At 41.9% G+C, this 24743-nt stretch overlaps 1 protein-coding gene across 1 annotated transcript in view; it reads right to left on the bottom strand.

Moving 5' to 3' along the window:
• LOC122804029 (ankyrin and armadillo repeat-containing protein-like) overlaps positions 1 to 24743 on the bottom strand; it is a 138743-nt gene that overhangs the window by 69950 nt on the left and 44050 nt on the right. Inside the window, exon 3 of the mRNA XM_044073707.1 lies at positions 1470 to 1666. Within this exon, the coding sequence (XP_043929642.1) occupies positions 1470 to 1666 (197 nt within the window). The remainder of the gene's footprint in view (positions 1 to 1469; positions 1667 to 24743) is intronic.

The following is a 24743-nucleotide window of genomic DNA, read 5'->3' on the forward strand; positions in this document are numbered from 1 at the left end:
CTTTATATTTAAAAGGATACATTTCATAATTTAATGTTTTCTGTCTTTTTCAGTACTGTACTTATGATCCAACTTGTGCATTAAAATTCAATAAAGTGGCTATAGGAGTTAAAACCTTCATTTACAATATTATCAATCGAACAACAGTATATAAAAAGCCCATTTTAGTTATGTGCAACTGATACTTTCAAATTATTCTTCTACTGTTCTTGAGGAAAGTTTAAAAGCATTAAGATTTTTAGAGTTTGTATTATTTCTAAACATTAACTCTGTGGGAATACTGATTTTTTTATATCTGTATTATAAAAGGATATTATAATGAGGATTACCAGGGAACATATCTAAGACATGTATATGAATAATTATGACATAGATATTGAAGCTCAGGTGATTATTTGTACACACCTTAAGAAAAATAGATTCCTTGTACATGATATACCAGATATTTGTATTTATAGTGCTTGCATTTTGGCTATTTAAGAAATTATTTAAAACAGATGGAAGTGAAGCTTTATTTTATGCAAACTGCTTCTATTTCATATATCCACTCCATTCTTGCTTTATATTGGAATTTTAGGTCAAATAAGTTATGTAACAGCTGTTGATATTATTCCAAGACAGAGAATCTTACTTTTTAGAATAGTCTTCTTTTCCCTCAGCGGCTCTATGTCATCACATGCAGGTTTTCAGCCTTTGAGCAGCCTCATAATCTGAAAATTTAATCATTGTTATTACAAGCTACTCTTCCTTTAGGGATCATGACATCATCCATCAGTATGCAGCAAAAAAAAAAAAAAAAAAAAAAAAAAAAAAAAACAGGAGATGGTATTGTCACCAGGTAGAAAAGCCTATGTGAGGTGGGCATTTTCTTGGATGTTTTCCCCAGTTTTGGTGCACACATTTAAAATGTTGTCTGAAATGCAGTGAAGGAGAATCACATAGGTGTGTGTAGCACAACGGCAGTTTGCTGGTTGCATATGGTGGTACTTATGGTGATCTAGGTGACAGTATAACAGTAGAATCAGACACAGTCCTGCCTTACTCCTGAACAGAAGAAGGTGTTTTCTGCAAACAGTCTTCCTTCTATCCACCCTTGTGTGAAATAATCCCTAGGCCAAAGCCATCAACACTGTAAGAGCAACACTGCTGTCTTGTGGTGCTGATTGCTCTGGCCTGAAAATAATTTAACCTAAGCCTGACACTGAGTCTACTAGTCAGCATTCACCTTTTATTTTGCTAATACTCATTGAGCTGCTTACATTCTAGCATGCAGCCCCCTTTTAAAAGGTGCCCAGTATTCACTGTGTATTTTCTTAGACTAGTTTAAAGCCTGTATGAATCACACACAGCTAGTTGTGCGGTGAGTTCTGCCTGACAAGGTTTATTATCATTCACAAGAATCTTCAATGTGCTGTTTTGCACACTGAGCTGAGAATGTGATAAAAATTACTAAAACAGTTTCACATTACCTTTGAGAAGGAAGGCCAACAATTTTCTGTCTTTTAAATTCATCTGTAAAATCTTTACAGATTTTGGCATCTTTACTGAGGTTCTCTGTCAGAAGATCATAGAGTCCAGGGGTATTCCTACATTGCACCAGCAGGTGGCGATGTGCAGTGCGATTAAATGTTAGGTAACCCAAGGCAACAGCTGCAGCCGTACGGACCTAGAATACACAGAAATTACCACCGTATGAAATAAAACACAAACTTGTACCTTTGTACCATATATGTGCCCTAATCAAGTTGACTGATAATGCTCAGTCAAAAAAAAAAAGACATTGTAATAGCAATTCTGATCACCCTGTAAATCAACTGCTTACAATAATCAGGAAAAGTCTGAGTAGTATGAATTTTACATTTATTTAATTAGTCTGCTACAAAACTGTTGTACACAATTGCACAGCAATTTCTATTTGCTACTTACTCAGTCTTTAGTGATCAAAAGGCCTGCTACATAACACATTGGAAGAAGCAGTCAACTCATTAAGTTGTGTTAGTACTTTCCCCAAAAAGGTAAGCATTAACTGAGAAGGACTTGAAAAGGAAGTGGTTTAATCCTGAGGAAAGGTTGTTGCAGAAGTCACTACAATTCGAAGAAGGAATAGCACAAACACTGATACATATATACAATGGTGGCAGTGAGGAAAGTAGTATTAGAAAATATGCTGTGTTTTACATGAGGCAGCACACACAAAAGATAAATGTATCAACCTAAATCAAGACTTAAAAAGTAAGGAGACTGTAATTCTAAGGCTCTAAGTCAGGATAGTGCTTGAGTAAGGCTGTTACTGCTCAAGGGCTAGATACCTTGCTTCTCTCGTTTTACTGAAACAAAACATTCTAGTTAACATTTGGTAAAATAGCCTCATAGTCATTGATTCTCTGGTTTTGATTTTGAGTGAGATGCTTTCTATCTAAAGTCTGCATATTCTCCTTGAGCCTCTAGTTTCCTTCTACATAAAAAAAGACATGCCGACAAGTAAACTGGCAATCTTCTAAACCAGACGTTATTTTGTGTGCTGTGCAAGTACACACCATGTGCATACCTCTCAACCTCTTAGTGCAAGAAATCTGGCAAAGCCTAAAATAACAGGAGGACAAAAGCCTAAAAATACAGACAGATTTTAAATACTGCTCTTATAAACTTAGAAATTTGCTAGAATAATAGGATTTGTTTCAGCATGTATTTTTCTGAAGGATATGAAGTCTGAAACTCAAATGCATGTCATTATTTAGTGATTTCAGTTCTCAGTGATTTGCCAGAAAACTTCAGATTTTATGAGGAACAGACAAAAAATATGAGACAAAAATCTGGACATTCTACAAAAATCTGGACAGTTGAGAGGTATGACTTTGTGACACATTAGCACTCCATCCAGGACTGATGCTCTGCTTTATGAAGATATGGTCTGCCCCACCTCCCTGAACATATTAAAGCAGATATCACTAAATAAATGACTAAGTGAATGTCAGCGACAGAAATCATCATCCAGAGAGGGCACTTGAACTTTTCTGGCACACCTGACACAAAGACATTGACACTGAGAAGGTCATCTAGAGGCCAAAGAGGCCTTTTGGACTGAGGTACAGAAAATGGAACAGCATATTTACTGAATCTTAGTGATACAGATTAAGAGTACAGGCACCATATGACAGCCACTGTACAGTTTTCCCACCAAGAGGAAGAATTTACAATCAAGTACTGTCTTACTGCTGAAAGAGACAGAGACCCCCCCTTTTGTGGAATAGACACCCTCTCCACGTCAAACAGAGTACCTCATTAACTTTTTTTTTAAATTGCAGCCTGGATAATTGGATGGGGAACAGAAAATATAACCCTGGGATTCCACCTGTGTCCCTGCTGGACTGTGGCATCGGGTGCTGACTTGTTGGAACATGGGCTAAATTCTTGGCTAGGCTTGTAAGGGTCTCAGGGCCAATAGCCTAGTAACTGCCTATGATCCTATGAACAGGTCTATTATTTTAATAAATCAAAAAGATTGCCAGTTGTTTTGGGAGATAAGAATGCTCACACCTGAACCTTCTTTCCAAAGATTAGGAGGGCATGACTCAACACAATGTAGGAATAACTTCTGTCTGAAGATTTCCTGCAGTCATCTAGATTTTCACCATATAATGCTAGGTATGAAGGACTCTGAAAAGTTATTTCAATTGGAATAAAACTACCATTTTCTGAAAAAAGGACAATTAAAATAAAAAAAAACTCTTAACAGAAAAATGACAAACAACTGCCATATAGACCTGAAGATTACATTCAGTTACTTGGACTCCATTCCAGTCCAAAAAAAAAAAAAAAAACTTTGTAGCACTACCTTGATCAACTATCTAGCATATCATACTAAATTATGATATTTGCAGATGTAGGGACAGTGTCACTATGGAAGTTCTCAAATAACATCGACAAAGTTGTAGGACTTTTAGCACTTCACTCAACAGTTTTACTTTATTGCCTTATTGACAGATGCTTAGGTGACTTTTTAAATCTGTTTTCTATTCTTTAGAGTCATCAAGAATCTCTCTGTTTTACATTTCTTAGTTATTCAGTTAGAATAGCAGATCAGTACTCAAAATGGTTTTAAAAATAAGACATTTAGTAGAAACTAGGTGCAATGATGATATGATTTTAGACTATTTCCTATCCCCCCATACCCAGTGACCATCAAGCTTTTCCCCAATCACACTCAAGCTCATTCACTCCCCACTGGTGGGGATAACGACTGCCAGATCCACTGGGGCGGGGGGAGAGCTATTAAGAGTGGGAGCTCTTCTTGCTTCCTTGCTTGGCATCATAGTAATAAGGACATTATTTATTTACCTAATCCCACTCCCTGGGTGGATGGATGGATGACGTGTAGCACTGCGGTAGCCCATAATGCCCTCCGCTATGCACATGCCTCCTGTACATGCATACTGAAGGCTATTGCCAATCAGCAACTTTTCTTCTGAAGGGCTGTTACAGTCCATGACAGACCCTTCTCTCCTCTCCTCACAAGATATGAGCACCCACCATCCCAGCCATTAGGCACTCGAGCTGCTATTCAAATTCAGGTCACTGGGTCATAGGCAGAGCTTTATTCATGTATGTCATCAGGCTGGCTCCACCACTGCCTACATTATAATTTCCTTTTAGTTCAATATTGTCAAGGTCTAAACATTTTTTTTACATAAGCATCTGCAATTACTAAATGGAAAAGGCTTTCATTTCAATTACATCATTCAGGGTTATAGCCAAGATGTTTTAAAATGTACACAAACTTACAGAATGTAGCCCCAACCTCCAAATGTGTCGCCTCTGGTCACCACATGTTTCTGAAGAATAAGCATTTTCAATAGTGTAAAGAAAGTATTCTGAATGATAAGCTTAAGCAAAAACTCATTTAGCTAAACAGACATTCTGAAAAACAAAAAAACAAAATATAAAGTCGGAAACCATGAAAAATATACCAAGGCCTTTTTTAAATTCTTGCACATAGGTTCATAGGTTCATAGGTTTATACTAGGCTATCTGCCCTAAGGCATTTATAAGCCTAGCCCAAAGTTATGTGGCTTACGCCACCCCTTATGTTAGAAATAATGTGCCCATTAGTTTGTTGTGCCTCTGTCCAGCAGTGACACAGAGATGATTCCCGGGGTAAACCTACGATCTCCCATCCACCGGTCAAGATTTCTCTTGAACAGAGCCAGCGAGGTGCTCTGCCTCACATGGACCGGGATTTTATTCCACAGCATGGGGAGTCTCTGGGTGATAAATCTATCCCTCCAGCACGTCCTATTTACATCCGTGCTAAGGTTTAAGTCACTTGCTCTAGTGGTTCTGGTGGATTTGGATTTTTTGAGGTGGAGCATGTCCATTAATTCCGGGTTGGTCATGGCCTTGTATGTCAGGCACAGGTCACCTCTGAGCAGACGGTATGCAACTGAATAGAGTTGGAGTTTCTTCAGTCTGGCAGTATATGACAGGTTTTGGAGTCCCTTTATCCTTTTGGTGAGGAACTTTTGGGGTCTCTCCAATTGCTGCAGGTGTTGGGTGAGATACATTCTGAATGGGGCATTGTACTCGATCATTGGTCTGATAAGTGAAGAGTACAGGGGAACAATGACCTCACTTGATCTGGATGTGAATCCCTTCATGATCAGATGGGCAATGTAGAAGGTCTTTCGAACCACTTTAGCAATGTGAGTGTCAAACGAGAGGCCACTGTCAACCTGGGTACCCAGGTCCCTGATAACCTCTTCTGTGCTTAGTGGGTTGCCACCTATATGGTAGCTTGGGGTTACCTTGTTTTTCCCGAAGGGTATGACTATACACTTTTTTGCGTTTAACTTCAGGCCATGGCTCTGGCACCAGCTATCAGTTTCCGTGAGCCCCTCTGAAGGATGTCTGTGTCTGATGTACTATCCACTATGGCACCCAGTTTGCAGTCATCCGCAAACTTTGTCAGCCATAGTCCTCCTATGTTTGCCTGTACTTCTGAGAAGTAGATGCTGAACAATAGGGGGCCAAGGACTGAGCCCTGTGGGACACCACTTGTAACCAGCTTGGAGTTTGACATGGCTCCAGCAACTCTAACCCTGTGGGTTCTGTCCTTTAGCCAGTTTGCAACCCATCTTGTGACATATGGGTTTACATTTAAGCTGGTAAGTTTCTCTATGATACCTGAGTGGGGTATTGTGTCGAAAGCTTTTGCAAGGTCAAGGTAGGCTGTATGGACTGCCTTTCCCTCATCAATGGCCTTGGTAACTGTTTCGAAGAAGTCGACCAAGTTCAAAAGGCAAGATCTGCCCTTGACAAAGCCAAACTGGGTTGGGTCCAAGGTCTGCAAGTCCCCTATATCCTTGTTTATGAGTTCCATTATGATCCTCTCCATAGCTTTGCAGACCAGGCTTGTTAAGCTTATGGGGCGGTAATTACCAGGGTCCATGGAGGGACCGCCTTTGTGGAGTGGGACCACAGTTGCCGTACGCCACTCCTTGGGCACATATCCTGTAGTAAGGCTATGATTAAACAGCTGCCTTATGTGCAGGTTTAGTTCTTCATTGAGTTCATGTAGCACACAGCCGGGGACACCATCCGGTCCCATTGATGCTGTGTTTTTAGCTTTAGAGAGAGCAGCTTTCACCTGTGCATTTGAGCTGTCTGGGAGGCTACACTCTGTTGGGATAGTTATCTCTCCTTTTGGGGGGGAGAGGGGGGTGAAGTTTGCGCTGAACCTGTCTGCCAGTATGTTGGCAATGTCTGTGGGTTCAGTGATTTTTGTATCATTTTGGACTAATTCTGAGCATATCTGGGAGTTTCCACCCAGGTTTCTGACATAGCTGAAGAAGGCCTTATGATTGTCTTTTGAATCTATGGCAATTTTTTTCTCAAAGTTGGCCTTGGATGATTTTATGAGGGATCGTAGTTTCTTGCTAGTACTGATCAAAGATGCCTTCCCTTTAGGGATTTTGCTCTATCATGTAATAGCTTTCTCCTCTTATTGTAAAGTTTGTTTATGGCTGGGGTCCACCAGACTGGACGTTTGCCCTTGGTGGAAAGAGTCTTGGTTTTATTTGGGATTGCCTGATCCATGCAGTCCTGAAGGTGTTCATAGAAGGTATTTGTAAGGGCTTCCACAGCTTGGGTTGTGGTTTCCATTGGCTCGGGGGCCTTGAAGGATACCACACCTGTCTTGAGTAGTGTGAAGTTTGCTTTAGAGAAGTTCTTCACTGTGGTCTTTTGTTTGGGGTGGGGCGGATGTGGATTTCTAGTGAGATTAGTTTATGATCTGATCTCACCAAAGAGGGATATACTTCGGTGTGGAGCATTTTGTCCCCATGTTTGTGATGATGAGATCTAGTATATTTTCTCCTCTTGTGGGGACGGTGACTAGTTGTTCCATGGCATTTGAATTTATGAACTCCAGAAACCTTTGGGCTAGAAAGTTGGGGCTTGAGTAATGTTCCCAGTCTATATTCGGGTAGTTGAAGTCACCCAATATGATGGTGTTTGGTGATACATTTATACCCTCCAGTGTCTTCAGGAAGGCTGTGTGGGTTTCCTGAGTTTGAGAGGGTGGCCTGTAGCATGCTACAAATTGTAGAGCAGTTTTGCCTATGGTTAATTGCACCTGGATGGTTTCCGATGCTTCGTACGTAGCCACCAACCTGGAGGTGTGGGTATCCTTGATGAATATGGATACACCCCCTCCTTTTGTGGTATGGTCCGGGTTTTGGGGCCGGAACGCATGATATGAGGTAAAACCTGATAGTGCCAGGGTGCTCTCAGGAGCCTTGAACCAGGTTTCAGTCACAGCACAGACATCGATGTTCTCCATACTGAGAAGGGCCTCAAGTGCGTGCATTTTGAGATTTAGACTTCTGGCATTGAGCAGCATTACCCTTAGTTTCTTCCCGTTTTTGTTTTCTAGGGTGGTAGGTTTAGAATTTGAGCCTTGCCTAAAAAAGGCACTATGGGGGTGGCAAGAGCCTTAGCCAATATCCGGAATCCCAGGGGTGACAGGTGCGAATCTTTTTGTGCAAAATAATTAAATACATTCTAAGAACTGTACACTGTGGTGGACATAGTGTCTACTTGGCTATGTCCTTGACAGCATTGCTACATTCTGTATTGTTTGGATAATGACTTGAATTTAGTAACATTAACTTCTTTACCTATGCGATATAGTTGCAATTGAAATGGAAAATACATGTGAACTGAGGCTTCAGAAAATGTTTTAACTGTTGTTTTCCACCCTTACATTTTACAAAGACACAGCATATATGTCTGCATGTATGTTTATCTTGCCAGTTTTCTTGTATTTGGCAATTATTTTCTGTTAGGAAAACTGACTCTGTTCATAAACCTAAAGCAATCTAGCCAAACCAGTAACAAACCCATGAATTTGTTGCCCCTCATTTAACAACATACAAAGAAGAATCCTCCATGATATAATATTTGACTGGTGACAGCTTACCTAAGAGTTTTGATCCTTCTCCCTACAAAAGAGTTTACAGTTTTGCTTGAAGCTGTGCGACCGAATATGATGCATCATTCTTCTATGGGACTGGGACTGCATTGGTTGGCTCCTGCCGTGAACTTCTGCTTTACATTGAAACTTGTGACTTCTCAGTAAATTAAGGACTGTAATTTCAATGTCTGTTAATAATCCTTGATAATAGTTTTAGTTGTATTACATATGGCAGCTTTGGTTGTGCTAAACTCACATCAGTTCAATATTCTGCCTCACTGACTGCTGACCATTAGCTCCCTTCCTGTTGGTTTTGAGCCCATATATTCCTTGCTCAATAGATGCCCACTTTTGGATGAGCTGAAAGCTGTCATCCAGGCAAATATGAGGGCAATTTGTGCCCTACCCTGTATCTATGTTATGTTCTGCACTGAAAGAAAGGTTCATCTTTTTCACATTTGCCTTATGGTCTGGCTTAACCCCCCAGAGCACTGCCATCTGAGTCTTTTAGAATGGATGGTTTAAATCCTTTATAGGCCACAGAACTACCTGATCAACCTCACTCTACAGGACTGTATCATTAATGATTCAGAGCAAAGAGGCATTTTATTGCTATGATCTAACTCCCTCCCTCCATGTGCATGCCTGCGTAAGTGCATGCGCAGCACATACTGTCATCACTGGCTGGGCAAAGCCAAGCACACATCCTTGATAATCTTACTGCATGCTCATGCTCATGCTGACACTGCACTGACTGGACCATCTCCATCTCATCCCCTCAAGGGTAGGTAAGTTGGCAGCACCCACTCTCTTCCATACTTCTTTTGTTAGCTACTCCAGTGCATGGACAGCTAACTGATCCCGGTCATTGGGAGTTACAATCAGAAAAGGTCACCAAAGCAATGGACAAAGGCAAGACAGTGCATACTGCCTACTTAAATCTGGTAAAAGGTTTTAACACAATACCTCACTCTGGCAACAAAATGTAAAAAACAAACAACTATTCCTACCTGCCTTGACAGGAATAGCTGTTTGTTTTTTATAACATTTTGTTGCATATTGTGTTAAACCCTTTTACCAGATTTAGGTAGGCAGTATGCACTGTCTTGCCTTTGTCCATTGCTTTGGTGGCCTTTTCACAGACGTCTACCAGGCTGAGTAAGAAATAGCTGCCTTTTATCAATCCAAGCTGGAACTGATCTGGTATATGGAGGTTCCCAATGTTCTTACTACATGATAAGTCTTTCTATGGGTTTACAAATAATCCTGGTCAGACTTATGGGGTGGTAATTACCCAGATCAGAGGATGGCCCTCCCTTGTGCAGTGGTATGACCATTGCTGTGCTACATTCACTTGGTGCAAAGTCAGTGCAGAGTGCGGATAAGTCATACTTCATGCTGGGATATTGTCAAAGCCCACTGATGCAATATTCCTGGCCTTTGATAGGGCATTTAGGCTCTGGTACTGTGTGAAAGCACAAGAGGCAGCAGGTTCTGGAATATCTTGTGAGATTATAGGGAGTGAAGGAGGGGTGTGAAACTGGAGCTGAATGTATCAGCTAGTAGGTTTGCTTTGTCTTCAGCTTCAGTGTAGGTGGTACAGCACTACCAAAATTAGCAGGTATGGATGATGGCTAATGACTCATTATTTTACTGTGAATGGCCCCACTGGGGGTGTCTACAATATATGGCCCAAACCTGGATGCCTTAAGTTTACGTTTGCCTTTTTTGAAGAGCTTATATGCTTTCAGCCCAGTGAAACACCAGATTTTAATTTCTATCGATTGAATAGTAAAGGACAGATACATATGAATATTAGCTAAAACATTGCCCTCTCCCACAGTGCCTTTTTTAGGCAATGCCAAACTGAAAGGACTTCTGACATAGAAAATCAAAACTAAGAAAATCTAAAGGTGTTATTGCTCAATGCTAGGAACCTAAACAAAAAACTACACTCCCTAGAAGCTCTCGTCACCCTAGAGAATGCTGATGTCAGTGGGGTCACTGAGACATGGTTTAAAGTCACAGAGAGCACACTGACAGTTCAATGTTATAATGCCTTCCACACATGTAAACCAACTACTACACAGACAGGGACTAAAGGTGACAGTGTCTCAATTTACATCAAAGATAATATACCTCAAGGCTGGTCAAATAGGACAACGCACTTGAGCTTCTCCACATTCAAATCACCATAGACAAAATCCAGTACCACCTCCTTGCAAGTATAGGTCCCCTCTATGACCCAGAGAACCCATACCATCTATTTAAACTTATTGGAAACACTCGCCATCCAGCCCAATACCATATTCATGGGTGACTTTAATTACCCCACTATTAACTGGGAATCATATACGAGTAATGCACAGGCACAGATTCCTGGATTTTGTAAACACAAACTCCCTGGACCACATTGTCAATACACCATCAAGGAGTGCAACCATACTGGATCTGGTCCTAACTAAAATGGGAGAGTGCTGCACACTCCCCCCATGTAATGTCTTACCTAGTAAGGTCAGACCACAGAACGGTCTCCTTTGAATTAAAAATAAAACCTGGAACCCGAGATAACCCTGAAATATTCAGGATCTACTCTAAGGCTAACTTCCTACTAAGTAATAACCTGTCAAAATATCAAGCCCCTATAAACCCTGAGAACACTGCTGCCTACACAGAGCTCTGCAAAAAAACCCTGTACAAGCATGTTTGTTTGTGTGTTTTAGCTGCTTTTCTGTATATATAGACTTCTCTGTATATGTAGACTAGCTACTTATTCTGCTGTATTACTGACTCTTAAATCGTTTTTCAGTTGTGCACTTAGCTTGCTTCATTTAAAAAGTTTTAAATTGCTAATTTTGTAGAGTTTTAATTGCATTTACTGTTTAGGACTACACAGTCAAGTGTATTAGCCTTTTCTGTGTTTATTTACTGTATTATTGCATTGTTTAGCCTGTTTAAAAAAAAAAAAAACACTATCTTGTTTGCTCGTTTCTCACCTTTCCTAGCCAGTCCATATCCCAGGCTTTGCTTGTCTCAGGACTTTATTTTCTGTGTTCAGAGCTATCCAGACCTTTCTGTGGTAGAGGGAAGTCCTACTGCTTACCAGTGGGACTGGTCAGCATTGTATTGCCTATCTAACACTAGAGGAGTGGTTACCAGCTTTGAAATTATAATTTTATTAGCATTTTTGGGCTGATTTCTATCCCTTTCAACTTTCTGGCTTAAAAGCACGTGTGTTTGCACATTTTTTGCATCGTGCAGCACTGCGAGGCTACAGTTAAACTACTCCAGGTGCCAGAAAGTCTGCTCTTCAAAGTTTCCCTTAGAACTAGCTGGTTTCTCAGTAGTAGCACTAAAATCTGTACCCCTGTGACTAGCACTTGCTCTAGAACCTGCTGGAAAGCACTAGGAACCTGAAACTGATACAAGCACTCAGCTCTCCTTGTCAATAAGGAGAAATTAATCATAGGCACTAAACAGCCTATAATTGTAAAGTATCTTGTAAAAGTAAGGGAAAACAGCTCTTAAACTTTACAAAAAAGCACCTAAACGGGCATGTCCAAGGGTCAGCTTCCAGTGATTTCTCCTGTCCACCTGGTGAATCTGGGCATACTGGGGCAATGCAGCAACTGCCTCATGTACACAGACAATCCTCTCCACCTACCACCCAACACTACAACCTGTGAGAGATGCACTTATATAGCCAAACTGGAAGAAAAGCTCTCTCCAGCCAAGATTGTGCTAGACAGTCAAGAGGAGAAGGTTAACACCTGCATTATGCCTCAAGCAGCTCATAGCCCTTCAAAACCCACACCATCAACACCCACACATAGCAACACTAAACCCACATATGTGGAGGCCCTTAACATTAACCTGCCCAAGCAACAAGGACCTCCAAAGCTGAAACGCAAACAAACACCAGTCACAACCAAAGTGACACATAGCTCACAACACCAGTGTGCCACCCAACAACAGCCCCTAAGGCAAGACAATGTACCCAACACTTTAGTCATAGGTGACTCTATAGTCAGGCACACTGATGTCCCACTCACCAGGCTAAACAAGGAGAAAATTACAGTCAGCTGCCTGTTGGGTGCCAGGATCAGTCACATAATGCATGCACTCAAGTCACTCCACAACAAGTACAAATACGACTCTGTCATTGTCCATGCTGGAGTGAATGACTTGAGACGTACCTCCCTGGACTACATGAAGAGACATGGTAGAGCTCTTCGATCATGTGACCCAGGCAGGTATGACCCTAGCCCTGAGTAGCATCCTGCCTTTGCCCAGAATGATACCACAGTATAAGGACAAAATGATTGACTTCAACAATCGGCTAAGCTTCTGGTGTCATTCAAAGGGGATCCAGTATTTGTCTGCCTGGGATGACATGATCGACAAACCACGATGCTTTGCCAGAGATGGTCTGCACCTGTCACCCTTGGGATTCAGGTTACTGGCTTAAGCTCTTGCCACCCCTATAGTGCCTTTTTTAGGCAAGGTTCAAAGGATAAAACCACTACCATAACAGATACAAGCATGCAAAATCTGAAGGTAATGCTACTCAATGCCAGAAGTCTAAACCTCAAAATGCACTCTCTCGATGCACTCCTAAAAATGGAGAACATCGATATCTGTGCAGTAACTGAGACCTGGTTCAAGGCTCCAGAGAGCACCCCTGCAATACCAGGCTACAATTCTTATCACACCTTTCGGCCACAAAACCAAGACCGAAACACTAAAGGTGGAGGAGTGTCCATATTCACCAGGGATATTCACACCTCCAGGCTAGTTGCCCAACACAATGCATCTAAAATTTTCCAGTGCAACTAACACTAGGTAAGACTGCAATCCAAATTGTGGCTTGCTACAGATCCCCCACCATGCCACAAGATTCTCACTACACCTTTCTAAACATACTGGAAAATATTAAGATACAACCAAACACCCTAATACTGGGTGATTTCAAGTACCTTGCCATTAACTGGGAAAACTACTCGGGTACCAACTCCTTTTCCCAACGGTTCTTGGAATTCATAAATTCCAATGGCCTGGATCAACTAATCCATTGTTCCACCAGGGGCTCCAATATCCTAGACTAGGTCATTACCAACATGGGAGATAGATCCTCCACACCAGTGGTCACCCCCTCATTGGTCAGGTCTGACCATAAGCAAATCACCCTTGACATCCACATACCACCCCCACCTCCCAGTAAGGAAACCTCCTTAAAAACTTTCTCCAAAGCTAACTTCATGCTACTGAAGTCAGAAGTGACAAACATCACGACACCCACGCAGACGGGATCTGGAAGTTCGACTGCAGAATCCTACACTAAGGTACTGTACGAGCACATCCACTTGTGCATGAATCGTGCCATCCCAAATAGAACCAAGATGCTCTTCTCCAAAAAAAGGAAGCCAATCTGGTGGTTCCCTGCTATAAACAAACTATACAACAGAAGGAAGAAACTGTTGCAGAAAAGAGGAAAATCCCAGGATGCAAAAAACTCCCTCACCAGCCTCAGTAAGAAGCTGAGATCCCTCATAAAATCCTCAAAAGCTAGTTACGAATATAAAATTGCCAAAGATTCCAAAGACGACCACAAGGCATACTATAGTTATAGCAATAATCTAAATGGCAATGCTCAGATCTGCTCTGAGCTACAACAGAATGGCATTAAGTATACTAATCCCAAGGATATTGCCAATATCCTGGCAGATCGATTTAGTGCCAAGTTCACCCCCCTCTCACCCCTACGGGGCCCATCTCAATACCAAAAGATTGCCAAATTCCGGTAATCACGGCCACACAGGTAGAAACCGCACTCTCCAAAGCTAAGAATACAGCATCCATGGGACCAGATGACATCCCAGGCTGTGTACTACATGAACTACAAAATGAACTGGCACCTCACCTAAGTGTCATGTTTAATCATAGCCTCACCTCAGGCTTCGTGCCCACTGAGTGGCGCACAGCTATAGTTATCCCACTCCACAAGGGAGGATCTGCCTTGGATCCCGGGAATTACCGTCCCATCAATCTGACAAGCCTGATCTGCAAGGGCATGGAACGTATTATCATGGAACTTATAAACAAAGACATTGGCAACCTTCAAACACTGGACCCCACCCAGTTTGGGTTTGTGAAGGGCCGATCTTGTCTCCTGAATCTGATTGACTTCTTCAAATCAGCCTCCAGAGCTGTGGACAAGGGTAAGGCAGTCCACACAGCCTATCTGGACCTTGCCAAGGCCTTTGACACCATCCCCCACTCTGGAATCATAGATAAACTTACTAAGCTGGGCATAAATCCCTACATCACTTGATGGGTTGCCAACTGGCTTACTGACAGAACCCAGACTGTAAAAGTAGCCGACTCCAAATCCAGCTCCAGACAAGTGACACATGGAGTACCTCAGGGTTCAGTCCTGGGACCACTCTTGTTTGACATCTACTTCTCTGAAGTACAGGCCAACACTATGGGACTCTGGCTAACAAAGTTTGCAGATGACTGCAAACTGGGAGCCATTATTGAATTCCCAAATGATGTGGATGTTCTACAAAAGGGCCTTACAGAAACAGATGCCTGGTGCCAGAGCCATGGGCTGAAGCTTAATGCCAGGAAATGTATAGTTATCCCCTTTGGAAAAAAACATGTACCCATTAATTACCACATAGGTGGCAGGACACTAAACATCGAAAGTGTGATGAGAGACTTAGGGACAAAGGTGGACAGTGGTCTCACTTTCGATAACCACATTGCCACAACAGTCAGAAAATCCTTCTATGTGGCACACTTCATCACTAAGGGCTTTTCATCCAGAAAAAAGGAGGTCATTGTCCCATTATACTCATCCCTCATTAGACCCATTATAGAGTATAATGCCCCTTTTGGTATGTACCTCACAAGACATCTGCAACAGCTGGAAAGGACACAGAAATACCTCACTAAAAGAATCACAAGCCTAAAGCAGATGCCATATGCTGACCGTCTAAAAAAACTCCAGCTATACTCTGTGGCATACCGTCTACTCAGAGGCGATCTCTGCTTAACATACAAGGCTATGTCAAACCATGAGCTGTTGGACATACTCCACTTAAAGAAATCCCAATCCTTCAGAGCCACACCCTCCAGGGATCTAAACCTTGTCATCACAATGAACAAAACATGCTGGAGGGATAGGTTCCTGACCCAGAGACTCCCCATACTCTGGAATAGACTGCCCATACATGTCAAGCAGAGTGCCTCATTGGCCCTCTTCAAAAGGAACCTTGATGATTGGATGGAAGATAGGAAATTCACCCCGAGGATCATCTCAGCCGCCCTGCTAGACAGGGGTCCAGAGAAGTAAATATTGTGGGAAGAAATATCCAAGGAATTGTTATGGCTAGGCTTGCATATGCCCTAAGGCCGATAGCCTAGTACCATCCTATGAACCTATAATAGCTGAAAAGAGGCAGATGTACCTACCAGGAAGAAGTACAAAACTTACTCAAAAAGCAAGCCACCCCAGTGGTATCACAATATCAATAGGTTATATAACAGAAGGAAGAAAATCATGGCAATTATTAGGAGGTGCAGCTCACAGCAGGATAAAAGCACTCATCAAATTAAACAAACACCTCAAAGTACAAATAAAATCTACCAAAGCCAAATTTGAGGTAAATTTGGCCTTCCAGGCCCAGGATAAACACAAGGCATTCTTTAGCTATGTCCACAACCTCAAAGGCAATACACAATTGTGTGCAGAGCTCAGTGTAAATGGAGCCACCTATACTGAGCCTGAAGTTATAGCAAACCTACTGGCTAACAAATTTAGCTTCAGCTATACCCTCTCCCCCATCAACCTTCCCTCAGGAAATAACATCAAATATAACTTGCTATCATTACAGAACAGGTCCTTAATTCTTTCTCAAAGGCCAAGAACACTTCTTTAATGGGCCCAGACAATATTACAAGATGCCTTCTAAATAGCATGAATCATGATCTATCAGGCTGTCTGGAATTGCTATTTAACTGTAGCCTCCAAGCAGGCTTCATGCCTCATGAAAGGAGAGCAGCAACAGTCATCCCTCTGCACAAAGGTGGGCCATCTGCATATCCTGGAAACTACAGACCCATAAGTCTCATTAGACTCATATGCAAAGCCATGGAAAGAATTATCATGGAAATGATCAATAATGACATAGGACACCTCCAGACACTGGACCCAACCCAATTTGGTTTAATCAAAGGCAGGTCATGCCTACTCAACCCGGTGGACTTCTTTGAGAAATTCACCAAAGCAATGGATGAGGGCAAAATGGTTCACACTGCCTATCTTGACCTGGCCAAGGAATTTGACACAATACCCAACTTGGCATTGTTGACAAATTAAGAGGTTAGATATACATCACTATGTAAGCTGGTGGATAGCCAGCTGGCTCACAGACAGGACCCAGAAAGTTATAACTATGGAGTCCACCTCTATAAAGAGGCCAGTCACAAGTGGAGTCCCTCAGGGATTGGTCCTGGGACCGCTCCTTTTTAGCATTTCCTTCTTTGAAGTCAAGACCAATGTCAATGGCCTCTGGCTAACTAAATTTGCAGATGATTGTCTTGTATCCCCCACTGACAGAAATGTTTGCCAGGAAGGGCTGACACAAACAAACAACTGGTGCCAGAGCTGTGGACTAAAACTAAATGCCAAGAAATGCATAATAGTATCCTTTGAGAAGTCATCCACCCCTGGTACCTATCGTATTAATAACACACGCCTAAGAATTGACCCAGTAGTCAGGGACATGAGGACACTCATAGACAGTAATCTAGCCTTTGACCATCACATGTCTACAGTAGGGAGGAAATCATTCTATGTTGTGCAACTCATAAACAAAGGTATGGCATCCAGGTATTTGGCATTCAGCAGACCTATCACTGAGTACAATGCCCCCTCTGGTATGTACCTAACCAGGCATATCTAACAATAGGAATGCCCACAGAGGTTCTTCACTAAAAGAATATGTGGAGTTATTAGCATGTCCAATGCAGACTGCCTCAAGGCCCTATCCCTGTATTCTGTCTCCTACAGGCTGTTGAGGGGAGATCTATGCCTGCTATACAAGGCATTTTCAGACCCCACTCTGATGGACCTCCTCCATATCTGCAAAACAAACAGCACCAGAATTATTCATTCTAAAGACTTAAACCTTGCCTGTGATATAAATGCACCCTGCTGGACAGACAGGTATGTATCTCAGAGATTATCCCATCTCTGGAACAAGCTGCTCATCCATGTGAAGCAGAGTTCCTCCCTAACCCAATTCAAGTGCAACTTGGACAATTGGATGGAGTACAGGAATTTCATCCCTGGTTTGGCACCTACACCTCTAATGGACACAGGCAACCTGTAAATGGTTCATCTCCCAGGACCCTGTTTGTACATATTTCACATCCCAAGCCCCTTCTTACACATATCAAGGGTATCAGAACTTGTCAGAGATTTGGGATGCATGGCTAGGCTTAAAAAGGACCTTGTGGTCGTTAGTGTAATAAACCCCTGTAAACCTATGAGAGTTTAAAGAGTACCCATATGAAGCTTGAAAAAGAGTGGCTTATACAACATGTGGAGAATCCTTCACTCTTGTTAAGTCTGGGTTTATCTTTCTTAGCCCCCCCCACCTCATTTGAGTACTTAGTGTACTGGCTGTTTTCTTCAGTCCCCAGCTTATTTGATACTTGAATACTTTCTTGTCCCATATCTGTTCACAAAGTAGTTCTCATTAGAATATACCAGGCAGTCATTCTAAGGGTAGTAAAGCCTTATTTCTAGTAGACTCCAATTCTCAGGCATGCATAACTGAAACAGTTAATAAGCACCTCTTGCTAACTCCTTTGGCCAGTATACCATATTATACATGGCGAGAATGCCTCAAATCAGAACTTCAGGCAAACTATTCTACTACTAAAATTATTTTAAACAGTTGTGTTGCCAAGTTATTGTAGCAAGAAAGAGAAGCCTAAAACCAATTAAAACAAAGCTGGAAAGTGAAATTGAGGGACAAGAATCTGTTGCAGTGCTAGAAAGCAACTAAAATGGAATTAAATGTGCCAATTAAAACATAATTCACAGCTTCATTTAGCGAGCGAGAGAGAGAGAGAGAGAGAGAGAGAGAGAGAGAGAGAGAGAGATGTGCTGCAGAGTTGAAGGCTGGCAACTTCCATTAAAAACAATATTCCTGTGCATACAATTAATAATGGATCTGGCATCTTTCCCAAAACCATTAATGGTAAGTATATTGTGCCACTGCAACATTATATTCTAAAAGTGCCTTTCAAGCCATTTCTGAGGTTAATTAGATACATTCTTTCTTTGAGAGCATGAATTTGCCATGTTATCAGTTGTGATAAAGCTTGCTGAAGCTGTTCACTCCTGGAACACATACTGCAGGACAAGATGCTTATAGCACTTATCAACTACTAATGGGAAAGCTCTTAGTCCAGCTGACATTGGTATCGATTTATACAACCTGATTCAAAGACAAGTTCTGTCTTCTGTCTCATCTGTTTCAGCACATTTTCAACAAGCAGTTTTCCAATATCTGCAAAGGGGCCTGGGCCATTATATTTTTGAGGTGTATCATGTTAAGAACCTCATGACAGTTTCTGTTATCAAGTGTCTCACTTGTCAAGCAGGACAAGTTGTTGAGTTCCTATACCACAGAATACTGCAATAGATAAAGGGGAACAGTTTCCCTATGCAGAGATTAGAGTTCTCTATACAGGAAAAAATGTTCCTCTTTCTCTGTGTGCTGTCAGAGATGGTATGTATATATTTATATGTATAGCTATATCTGTCTGTCTATCTATCTATCTATCTATCTATCTATCTATCTATCTATCTATCTATCTATCTATCTATCTATCTATCTGTTTTGCCCACCTAGAAAAAGACTTAATTTTATTTTGTGGGATGAGAATTGATTAATTGTAACAGGCCAAGATAGTGGTATCTTTACCTGATGCTGAACTGACATGATAGCTGACATGACACGTTTGGCTTTGATGAGTTTTGCTTTCAAAATAAGGGGCAAGATCAAGCTTTTCAGAGTTTTGTACTGCCAAAGGCCTAAAAATACTGGCACAGACCCTGTTCTATCAGTGGTAGTTTATCATAAGGGTGATTTGAGCATATGCCCAAGGCCCATTTTTGAAGGGGGCCCAGGGATATCCACTGCCCAGGCTATCAATCTGAAATTATTATTTTTTTAGGTTGTTATGTTCATTCCTGTCAACTGCTTAACATTTGGAAGATCTCTTAAGTGTGTCAGCTCTGTTGTTCTCGTTTGGCCTGGAACAGTTTCAATTTCTACTCTTTCACTGACTCAGTTGTACAAGTCAATGAGAGACTGAACTCCTTGAGCATGGCTGTTCATATGGACCAATAGCAGTGCTGCCAAGTATTTAGCTCCACCAATGAAGATTTGAACTTAAGTATTGTTGACTAGTGGCTTCTAGAGTAAACAAGGAAAGCAGAACATTAAATAACATCACAGAAAAAGACTGTATTTATCTATATTTATTTTTCCTTTATTGACCATGTTAGTCTCACTAGGCTAGTAGCCTCTTTTCAGGGGAAAACCAAGGTGGTATCTATACTACTACTAGGGGAAATTTGGCCAGGGCATCAAGGAACTTCACCCACTCTTTTCGATAGGTGCCATGGTGCCTTTTATATCTACCTGAGCTACCACCAACTCAAGCAGATGGGGCCTCAGTTTAACTTGTCATCCAAAGGACAACACATTCAGGAATGCAGCACCTACTTAGGTTGCACTGCAGTGTCAGCAATCAGTCTGGTGTGGGAACAGAACCTACAGCCACCTCCAGCAAAGGTGAGTGTGCTATCTCCTGCTCCACTAACATATATATTGCAAGCCTACGGGATAAAATGAGTTGTGGTGAGTGCAACTGAGCCATGATGTTGCTGCCTACATTTTTTGTCTGCTTTCAGACAAACTGTTGGGGTCCAAGATAGATGACATCTGTGTCCAACTGTTAGTTAAGCTTCCTGCTGCTCTGATAAAGGAGGGATTCACTCTGCTTCTGCTGTTTTCTTGACTTCATGATGGGCTGCTAACAAATACAACCAAGTGCAGCCTTTATCTGTAGGTAAGCCATACCTTTTTTTTTGTTTAAGAATTTTGGACAAAGCCAAAAATAATGGGGGGGGGGTACAAAATCAGAAGAATTTTAAATATTACTCCAATTTTCTCTGCAACTTAACAGAATAACAGGTTTTGTATCAACTTGGATTTTTTTTAAAACAATAAGTATGAAACTCTAATGATTGGCATTATATACTAGTTGCAATCCTCAAGTAATTTACTAGAAAATCAAACATTTTATGTGGAATAGGTCAAAATATGAGTTGACAGGTATAAAATCAAGACAGTATGCTGACTGCAGTTTTAATATGTACTACATCCTTTATAGCAAGGGCAACAGTGCAGCAACACAGATGAAGTACTAGCCTTCACTGCTATCACTAATGTAGTGTGGAAGGGATTTCATAGCAATGTGCCCTGATATTTTACAGTGGTCCAGCACTGTAAAATGAAATACTAGAACATCTGCTAAAAAACTAAAAACTGATGAGCTACATTAATCTGTTGTTATTGACTCATATTGTTTTGTTAACCATGGCAGTCATATATATATATATATATATATATATATATATATATATATATATATATATATATATTTTTTTTGCAACTACCTTCTAACCTTAATTTTTCTTCATTATTAGGCAAGATAAAACCTGACTTTTGCAGTATTTGCTTGTACAACATTAACATTACTACATGAAGCTTTAATTTTTTGTGTACAGTGCTGCAGTCAGGTAAACAATAAATTGTGAATAATGTCTAGAGGTTATGCTCACAGAGGTACATAGAAGAGAAGCATCTCATATTGTAAATATGCTGGATATGTGGAGATGGTAGCATTTAATTAATTTGTAGTGCATTGAGAGCCATGATTACACCCAGTACTGGGAAAAAGAACCTAGTCAAGTGCTTCTGTAGCATAAGACATGATTTTATTAATTGTTAAGCACCCCCCTAAGCAGTGTTAAGACTGGCCCCGGGATTCACAAAGCAGTTATTCCCATGCAGGAACAGTGCAGCTGCTTCTGCATGGAAAATGGCTGCTTCACGATCCAGGTACTTGCCGTTTTGACATACACGAGCAGCCCTACACTGTTCCAGCGCGGAGAGCCATGCTGGATACTTATCAGCTCATTTGCTGGTGAAAACCATGCAAATGAGCTGGATTAGCAAGCCAGCAAAGTGGCATGTCTTCATGCCAGAACAGTGTAAGTTTCAGAAATGTATTCGGTTACCAACCGAATACATTTCTGCAAAGTACACAATGGAGGCATGTCAGCACTTCAGAAAGCATGTATTAAACAGGTTATGCATGCCAACGGCCAAATATATGGCAATTGGCATGCAAAACCATTTCAAAATATAGAAAAATAAACATTAATTTTTGTTGCTCGAACTCGACCATTAAGGGCAGGGGATGTGGTACGCTAGTGGGAGGGAGTAGGATATGCAGAAATGGGGGGCACTCCATTAGAACAACTTTCTGCATTTTGCCGTTCTAGTCAATGGCATGCAGAAAGTAAACATTGGCAGGGAACAGTGGTTGCTAAGAGGGAAGGCTCGTGAATGGTGCAGTAACTAGTGCCTAAGGCAGTGGGGGGACTTATACTGAATCACAACTTTTTAACTGTGTAGGTGCTCTAACACAATTGTGTAGGCAGGAGGAGCAAGGAACATGAAAAGGGGGTGTGTCATGCTTGCTGTAAGCACATTGGAACTCTGTTGGCTGGTTTCTGCTTAGGTAAGCCCTGTTAAGAGAGGGGTCGTGTCTGAGGCTGTTGACTCTTAATTCCATGAACTAAGGAACATGTTTGCATGCAGGGGAGGGACATTTCTTGCTGTTTACACAACCTACAGGTTGAATGAGGAAGACAGATGGAAAAGGCAAAGAAAGTAGTAGAACAAGGGAAACACACTACAAATCAGCAATATGGGAGTCTGCAACCCACAATGAGCCAATGAAAGCACTTAGTAATACAAGTGGCTGCATAGCTGAAAATGGGAGGAGATTTAAATAAAAAATAAGGGGCAACAGCACAAAATATAGGAGAAATGAATTAGAAATCACTACTATGGGAGTGTTGCAAGTCAGAATGGGCCATGCAGATATAATACAGGTGGCAGGTGGCTGTATAGCTGAAAATGGGAGGAGATGCAAGTAAAAATTAATTACAAGAAGGGCAACAGCAGAATAAAGGCATTCATACACAAATTACTACTAATGCCCATAACACTGACAGTGGCCAAAACAAAGGCATGAGTAATATAGCTGGCAACTGGAATGTATAATTGTCAGCCAATCATACAGGCAGCATCAGGAGTACAACAGTATAAAGTATGCAAACACCTTACAGTCTGGTTTCCACAAACTCTGCACCATTGATGTATACATGCAGGGAAATTTTAACTTGGAAAATGTTAGGGGCTACCATTGCTGTGATCCATCAGTATGTGCTAGAGGCTGACAGCGGAGAGTAGGATAATGCTGACAACTGCCACAGACAAAGGAGGAGGAGAAGAGTGTTCAGACCCAGGGTAACCTACCGGGGCTACATGATCTGGAGATAGTAGAGCACTACAGGGCGGACAGAGACATACTTCAGCAAATCACTGAGCTGTGCTGGCTGCAACTCAGAGCTAGAACCAACAGAGGGGAACCCATCCCAGTGGATACCAAGGTATGTGTAGCCTTAACAATTCTAGGTACAGGTACTTACAAACACCTACTGGGGACATCATGGGGGTCTCACAGGCATCTGCATCCAGGGTACTCCACCAGTTCCTAGATGCCATGCTACCACATGCCGGTGAACACATTTAATTCCCCAACACCTGTGAGGAGAGGCCCAGAAATATGTGTCTCTTCTACCATGTAGCAGAATACCCAGAGGTACTGGGTGCCACAGACTGCATGCACATCCACCTCAAAGCACCACCCGGTAAACAGGATAGGGTCTACATAAACTGCAAGAGATTCCCCTGCAACAACTGCCAGGTCATGTGCAATGCCCAGGGCATTATCATGAATGTGTGTGCTAGCAGCCCTGGAAGTTATCATGACTCCCACATCTGGCATTCGTCACAGCTGCACCAGGCATTTGCTAGTGGGGGCATCCGGTATGGCCATTTAGTTGGAGGTGCTGGCTATGCACTGGAGCCGAGGATGATGACACCCATCAGAAATGCACACACACCCACACCCACACAAGAATCCTCCAAAGCTAGTTACAAAAATAAAATTGCCAAATATTCCAAAGACAACACAAGGCTTTCTATAACTATGTCAAGAATCTAAATGGCAATGCTCAGATCTGCTCTGAGCTACAACAGAATGGCATTAAATATACCGATCCCAAGGATATTGCCAATATCCTGGCAGATCAATTTAGTGCCAACTTCATTCTCCTCTCACCCCCAAAATGGCCCATCTCAATACCAGAAGATTACAAATTCTGGTAATAATGGACACACAGGTAAAAAATGCACTCTCCATAGCTAAGAATACAGCATCCATGGGACCAGATGACATCCCGGGCTGTGTACTACATGAACTACAAAATGAACTAGCACCTCACCTAAGTGTCATGTTTAATCATAGCCTTACCTCAGGCTTCATGCCCACTGAGTGGCGCACAGCTACAGTTATCCCACTACACAAGGGGGGATCCACCTTGGATCCCGGGAACTACCGCCCCATCAGTCTGATGAGCCTGATCTGCAAGGCCATGAAATGTATTATCATGGAACTTATAAACAAAGACATTGGCAACCTTCAAACACTGGACCCCTCCCAGTTTGCATTCGTGAAGGGACGATCTTGTCTCCTGAACCTGACTGACTTCTTCAACTCAGTCTCCAGAGCTGTGGACGAGGGTAAGGCAGTCCACACAGCCTTTCTGGACCTCGCCAAGGCCTTTGACACCATCCCCCACTCTGGAATCATAGATAGACTTACTAAGCTGGGCATTAATCCCTATGTCACTTGATGGGTTGCCAATTGGCTTACTGACAGAACCTACACTGTAAAAGTAGCTGACTCCAAATCCAGCTCCAGACAAGTGACAAGTGGAGTACCTCAGGGTTCAGTCCTGGGGCTGCTCTTGTTTGGCATCTACTTC

Source organism: Protopterus annectens, chromosome 6.part0 (assembly GCF_019279795.1).
Source record: "Protopterus annectens isolate FY-2018-M chromosome 6.part0, PAN1.0, whole genome shotgun sequence".
Lineage (NCBI taxonomy): Eukaryota > Metazoa > Chordata > Ceratodontiformes > Protopteridae > Protopterus > Protopterus annectens.